Below are 7,109 nucleotides of genomic sequence, written 5' to 3'. Positions count from 1 at the left end.
CTATACATTTTAGTGATCATGTAATATTCTATCAAGTAATAGTCCAAATTTAATCAGATCCCTGTTAGAGATTTAAATTTTTCTGTCACACTGTGATAATCAGCTTTATATAACCTCCTCCCACCCATTCAGAACTTGATTTCTTTACATAGATTTCAAGACATGGAACAATTGGGCCGAAAAGTTGAATCATTTTATCCTTTTCATTCTTATTCCCATGTTCCTCAAATGCTTTCCTAAAAGGATTTTTTGTCTATTTGCACTCTCACCAATACTCTTTAGCACTAGACTGTGGGCTTTGTTATTTAAAAGTGATCTTTAAATAGATGAAGGACATCACATTGTTCTATGTCTTTCCTCTCTCTCTTCCTTCTTTTATATTTTAAAAATGTTTTTATTTATTTTAGAGAGAGAGGAAAGGAGAGGGAGAGAGAAACATCAATTGGCTGCCTCCTGCACGCCCCCTACTGTGATATAGTCTGCAACCTGGGCATGTACCCTGACTGGGAGTCAAACCAGCCACCTCTCCGTGCATGTGAGGACGCTCAACCAACTGAGCCACAGCGGCCAGGGCTCTCCCTCCTCCTTTTTGAGAGATGATGAGGGTGGAAGAATTTTCAACCTGTCATCAACAGTTGACCACAGGCCCCCCTAATGCCCTAAACTAGGCTCCCGAGGTTCCCCCGGTCCAGGAGGCTCTCTCTGCACACCCTGGAGTGTGGGTGCCAGGAGACCAAGACCCCAAGGCCTCCTCCTGTCTGAGAAAGCAACTAGCGGTTTTCACATCTGGAAAATGAGGGGGTTACCCTAAAGGACTTGCCAGCTGTTTTGTCCTGAAAGTCTGCTTCTGCAATGACCTTGGTCTGGTGGGGACTGCAGGCGCCTTTTCTTGGGCCCAGTTTGGACTCTGTACTCTCTGCACCCTTTGTTGTCCTGAACTACCTTCTAGACTCAGAAGGAAGGAAAGCTGTTTCTGTGCCACCACTCCACAGGGAGCCAGGCCACATTTGGCCTCCCGTTACCTCTTACTGTGACAGCAGAGAATGCTAACCCTCCTCCCACTTAGGTGTGGTGGACTGTGATGGTGGCACAGCTCTTTCCCACTTGGTCAGAGGGGTGGCTCAGGCCCTCCTAGCAATCACTTTTTTTCCTGGAAATAACAAGAGCTCCTCATGCCCAATCCATCAACGAGCTGGGTCTGCACTGGGCCAAGGACCTTCCCACATGGAGGGGCCCTGGGGCGGGTGGAGGGGCCCCCCCCCCGAAAAGGAGTGGAGACAGATGGAGAGAGAGATGAGGGAGACTGAAAGGGTGGCAGTGAGTCCAAGCTCCTGAAGTCCTGGCACCTACAGTTCTGTCTTTAATTCCATGCCTCCCCACACCATCCCAATATCCTTTCCAGGGACTTGAAATGACACATTCCCTTTTGTGAATTAAGCTGTTTGATGTGCTCTCTCTTTAGCTACCTGTAAATAATCCCCACTAACGTATCAGCTGAGAATGTTTTTCCTGTTCATTTCTAATAGAGGTCCTCCCAGATGTATTCTTTTCTATTCTTTTGTACTTAAGTTTTTCTTTTGAAATTTTATAGATGCACAGAAGGCTGCAAACATGGAGATCCCACTTTACCATTCACTGGAACTCTTGTCAATGGCAATCTGTTACATAATTGTAGTTCAGGGTCAAAGCCAGCCAACTGACATTAATGTCATCTACAACGCCTGTTTCATTTTTTACACGAACACCTAGCCATGCTCACAGGTGTAAGTTAGAACCTAACTATTGCAACAGGAGACTTGCAGGCAGGTGAAGAGCAGCACAGGGCAATTAAGTCCAGCGGTGCCATTAAGTTCAGGTGCGAGGTGTCACACCTGGGCAGGTGCATTGTGCTCCCCTAACTAAGCACTTGCTATATCCCAGTAAGCCAGGCACGTGGCCTTTAGCTCCTTAAGCCACACAACAACCCTGTATCACCAGCACTATTAGCATCATCATTCCTTGTACAGAGAGGAGGGAACTAAGGCTCAGAGAAATTAAGCAACTTGCTTATGGTCACAGAGTAGTTAGCAGAGCTGGGGTTTAAATCCACGCAGCCTGGTTTCAGAGAGCTATGTCCAAGCGTCGGGCGATGGGTCTCAAAGCAACAGGTAGGATTCTTTTCCTGAGCCTTCCGGGACCTTTCCTAATATCCCTCTCCTCTTTCACCCTCATGCTGTCTTCCTCCCTCATGCCCACTTGGTCCCTGGGGTTAGCCACTTGAACAGCCATCTTTATGGCTCTCGGGCTGTTCTCTTACAGGGAGGTGTACCCTGGGTGCACCCTCAGAAGATGCCATCTTTCTCTATGTAGCAGGTGAGGCCAGAGGAGGCACTGTCTTCAAAGGTTGTTGATCGTAGAGGGCCGGGGTCTTGGCCTCACTCCTCAGGGATAGCTTCTTGGGGGTTTAGTGCTGGAAAACAACAGATACATCTAAAACTGCCAAAAATACCCCACAAAAGAACAACACCCCAGGAGAAGCAAGTCTTGCACAGCAGAGGGACACGTTTACTTGTCAGTTCATGGTTTCAGTTCTCAGCCCCAAGGTGGTGAGCACGTGGAGATGATGGCGGTATGGGGCTGGGTGACGCCCTTGGTGCCTCACTCCGGGGGAGGGCACGGGGGTGGGCACGGGGGTGGGCAAGGTGGGCATTTAGGAGGACAGGGCTTGGAACACGGTTTGGGAGGGCATGGCGGTGGGCATGGGCATGGCTTGGGACACGGCGGGGGGCATGGCTTGGGACATGGCGGGGGGCATGGGGGGCACTTGGGCGGTGGTGGGCACTTTTCCCGTGGGCACTTCTCAGCACACCGTTGCAGCAGCTTCTTTAAACAGCTGGGCTGGCATTTGTTCTCAATCTTCGGTTCACACTTTGGGTCACAGTTCTTGGGCTCATTCTTCGGATCGCTTGGCTTATTTTTATCGTCACTCGACATTCTTTCTTGATTTTCCGGGCCCTGCAAAGAAATATGTGACAGACTGTATGTGGGGGACCACACTGCAAAGTGAGAGGGGACCAGTACAGCCTTCCCATACCTCCTGCCCATCCTGTTCCTAAGAAAGCTTTCCCAGATGTGTTCAGGCTCTAGGCCAGTGGTGGCGAACCTTTTGAGCTTGGCCTGTCAGCATTTTGAAAAACCCTAACTTAACTCTGGTGCCGTGTCACATATAGAAATTTTTTGATATTTGCAACCATAGTAAAACAAAGACTTCTATTTTTGATATTTATTTTATATATTTAAATGCCATTTAACAAAGAAAAATCAACCAAAAAAAATGAGTTCGCGTGTCACCTCTGACACGCGTGTCATAGGTTCGCCATCACTGCTCTAGACCAAACTCTCACTTAAGGGCTGTCCTCTTGTTGTTTTGGTGGATTGTTGGCCACATTTCTCGATCTCTCCATTCTTTGCTTTCATTTCACTTTTGTCCCCATTTCACAGCCCCTAGTAGGAGTTCTTAACATAGGGTCCTGGGAACCCCCCCCACCCCCAAATCATAAGAACTGTGTTTAACCATGTATTTATCAATATACTCAGTATCTCCTGTAATGTCATGCATTTTAAAACATTAATTTAAGATCAATTAATTTAAAAACATCCCAAAGAGTCTGTAAGTTTGATCAGACTGCTAACAGGCTCCTGTAAGTCCACTCCCCATCCCTCTGGAGGCGGGATGAGTGTGTATATTAGTTAGTGGGCTTCTGGACCCCGGACACTTCTTTCAATCCTGGGTCCAGCTTAAGTCCTCCAAACCTTGAGAATTGATTTTTTTTTCACTCAAGTGCTGGCACGGGAAGATGGCTGCATCCCTACCATGGCTGGACCACTCTAGGAACCCCTCCTACAGTGATTCGGGTAAGAGAGGAAATTAAGAGAGGATGTGATGAACTGGAGAATTCTAATTTCTCTGAAAACATAAATGTTAGGACCACAAAACACAATGGTGAGGAGGGATTCCTTTTCCCTTTGTTAAGTTTTGCCTTGAGCTGGGTCCTCCTCCACGGACGTGTTGACTTCTAGATACAACAGGGGTTTTAGTTTCTGAAAAGACTTTCAAGTTGGATTTAATTGGCACCCTTTGATTTAACAATATAAAAGTACCACTTTATCTAATTTAGCCTTCAAATCAGTATTGCTCTCTGGAGATAAAGATCATGAAATTGAACTCCAAATATTGTTAAGAATCTCTCTCTCAAATGATGTGTCTTCCTGTACTTGCTACTGAAAGTGAGAGGAAACTTGCACCTGGGTATGGCCACTATCTCAACCTGTTTACTGCCTGGGATGCTGTAGGTCACTCCCAGGAAAGGAGATAAAAACAAGGGGGGCATTTCCAGTTGTACATGCAACTCACCCCTTTGTGTCGGTACTGAACTTGACAAGTAGTCGAGTGAGGTAGATGGTATGGCTGTGCTTGGGAAGGTGGCTTTTCCCTCTGGTTCCCCTGCTCAGCAATGAGGAAGCCGGGGGAGGGGGGAGGGGAGTCCCACTTGTGACCTCAGCACTGCATCATCAAGTAGTGATTGTTGTGTGACTACTGAGCCTCCAGCTCACCTCAAGCCCTTGAACAGGAGGACGGACTGTGATTAATCACTCGCTTTGTTGTCCTGTCCTCTCCCTGGGTTCTTCAAAATTTGTGCCGGTGAAATCAGGGTATGGTGGAGACCACTGAACTCTAAGGACAGGGAGGCTCATTGTTGCTGGCAACAGAAAAGCTCTGTTTATATGTGGTGTCTTTTTGCTCCCCCAGCCTCCCCAATTTTAACTCCTTTGTACTTGCCCCTTCTCCCCCTTTCTAGGACAGCCTCCCTGGCTTGACCACAGCCATTTTGACTTCCCTTTCCTATTTTTTTTTTTAATATGAGATTCTGAAGCTTCTTTTTGCTACCCTATATGCCTGGCTCAAGTCCAAGGATTATTCTCTCTCTCTCTCTCTCTCTCAAATTCTCACCCAAGGATATGTTTTATAAAATTGATTTTTTTTGAGAGGGGAGAGAGAGAGAGAGAGAGAGAGAGAGAGAGAGAGAGAGGCATTGATGTGAGAGAAAACATTGATGAGTTGCCTCCTGAGAGAAAACATTGATGAGTTGCCTCCTGGACGCCCCCGACCAGGATTGAACCCACAACCTTTGGTGCTCCAACCAACTGAGCCACCTGGCCTGGGATTAGCTCTTCAAAAAACAAATTTTTAAAATATGTTTTTAGAGAGAGGGGAGGAGAGAGATTAAAAACATCAATGATGAGAATCATCGATTAGTTGCTGCACACCCCCTACTGGAGACGGAGCTCGCAACCTGGCATGTGCCCAGACTGGGAATTGAACTGGTGACCTCTTGGTTGATGAGTCGATGCTCAATCAATGAAGCCACACTGTCCAGGCTGGGCTTAGCTCTTTTTCTCAATGTCTCTGGCTATAATGCACTGTTTATTGGGCTCTGTGATTTTTTTTCCCAATCAGGGAGTGGACATCCCTTGATATACATGGTAAATAAACACTACCTAAAGAAGCTGAGTTTGATGCTCCCGACCAGTCCAGACCTACTGGGTTAACTCCAGACCCTTAGAGTAGAAAGGTTTGCCTCTGAGAAAATTCCTCCCATGCCTTCCAAAGGCTTGGCCAGTGGGTCTTTGTGGTTGGATTAGGGGTGTATCTGGGGTGAAATAGGAGATGAGTGTGGGAAAGCCAAGTGGGGCTCAAATACACGGAGCCTGGAACTCGGCTGCAGGAAGTTCATCTTGGCCGTCATTCTTGTTGAGTAGTCAAGACTCACAGGATGAAGTGAGAACACAACTCTATTCCTTCCCTGGATGCCTCTTAACACTGTCTCTGTGGAGTCGGCTCTTCCCTTCCCCCTGGGATGAGGTCTGTGGCAGATGCCATCGACTTCTAGGGTAAAGCTTGGACAATAACAAGTTCTCTGGTTCCTTCTGTTTATACAAACCATCTTATTCCAGTAATCGGAAGGCCTGTTTCCATGAACACTGGATTTCCTTCTCTTTCCCACCGGGGACAGAAAGAGCATCCTCTCTACCCGGTGTTTCTCTTCACTCACCCAGGTGCCTCCAGTTCCAGGATGGGAGCTGCAGAGAGAGGAGATAGAAGGGGCAGGAAGGTTCTTACCTAACTGATGCCGTTCTGATCTCCTGATATCCAGAAGAAGGGAAACTTGAAGGTGTTCTTCAGGGGCCCCCCGTCCCCTGGCTGAGGTTTTGATCACAGTTCCTCAATATCAGCAAACATCTCCTTGGCTGGCTGCCCAGAGCTCCTGCAGCTCCTAGGCATTTGGCAGATCTCCCAGCTCTCACTGCTGATTACTCACCGCCAGGTGGCCCTCTAGGATGGGACTTGACATAGCCCAGAGGGCCAGCTCTGCCTCTCCTGTGGGCCGCATCTGGTCCACGGGAAACGCTTACAACCAGTTGAGCTTTCCAAAGTCTTTATATTTTTTCATAAAATGGGAAGAGCCAGAGAACTCTGTTTTCTTTTTTCTTCATTTTTTTAAGATGCAATTTAATTTCACTTGAATTTCACAAAAGAAAGAGAAGTTGATGGAATTGCTGAATTCATATAAATATTTCCTATAGATAAGAGACACTTCCTCTAACATATTCCTTCAAGATTAAAAAAAGAAAAGAAAAAGAAACTGTGAGAACATTAAAGGTTGAAGTCATTATGATTTTTTCCAAGGACATATTTTCTTTTTTGTGTGTACAGACTGACTTCTTGCTGTGAAAGATGAGTTCGTTGGCCCAGCCACGCGGGCATGAACACACAGTTCTGAAAATACGGAAGCCCTTCTGTACCAGTTAGTAATTGTCAGTCACTGAACTCTCCCCAGGGCTCTCCCTCTCTCCTGGCTGCCCCATCCCACCGCCAGGACCAACCCCAACCCCCATCTCCCCAGAACCCAGAGCTACAGGGGAAAGGGGACTCTGGTCCCATCTCCCAGGCCCTTCAACACCCACCACTTTGCCCCAAGCAGCATCTGTTTTACATAATGGGTAAGGCAAGGCTTAAGGAGTTGTATGCAGAAAGTACTCAATGTGAAAACACTTTGAAGTGCCCTGCT

At 47.2% G+C, this 7,109-nt stretch overlaps 1 protein-coding gene across 1 annotated transcript; it reads right to left on the bottom strand.

The window, feature by feature from the left end:
• Positions 1 to 2,637: 2,637 nt before the first annotated feature.
• LELP1 (late cornified envelope like proline rich 1) lies at positions 2,638 to 6,242 on the bottom strand. Its single transcript, XM_006095331.2, has 2 exons — positions 6,161 to 6,242; positions 2,638 to 2,994 (listed from the first exon to the last, which is right to left on the bottom strand). The coding sequence occupies exon 2, from the start codon at positions 2,971 to 2,973 to the stop codon at positions 2,638 to 2,640; it is 336 nt and encodes a 111-aa protein (XP_006095393.1). The 5' UTR covers positions 2,974 to 2,994; positions 6,161 to 6,242.
• Positions 6,243 to 7,109: the final 867 nt, after the last annotated feature.

This window comes from Myotis lucifugus, unplaced genomic scaffold, assembly GCF_000147115.1.
Source record: "Myotis lucifugus unplaced genomic scaffold, Myoluc2.0 scaffold_151, whole genome shotgun sequence".
NCBI lineage: Eukaryota > Metazoa > Chordata > Mammalia > Chiroptera > Vespertilionidae > Myotis > Myotis lucifugus.
This window is presented reverse-complemented; position numbering and strand designations above follow the sequence as displayed.

Bases quoted from the DNA above. Each gene is read 5' to 3' on its own strand.
- LELP1 (XM_006095331.2), bottom strand. From the start codon at position 2,973: ATGTCGAGTGACGATAAAAATAAGCCAAGCGATCCGAAGAATGAGCCC.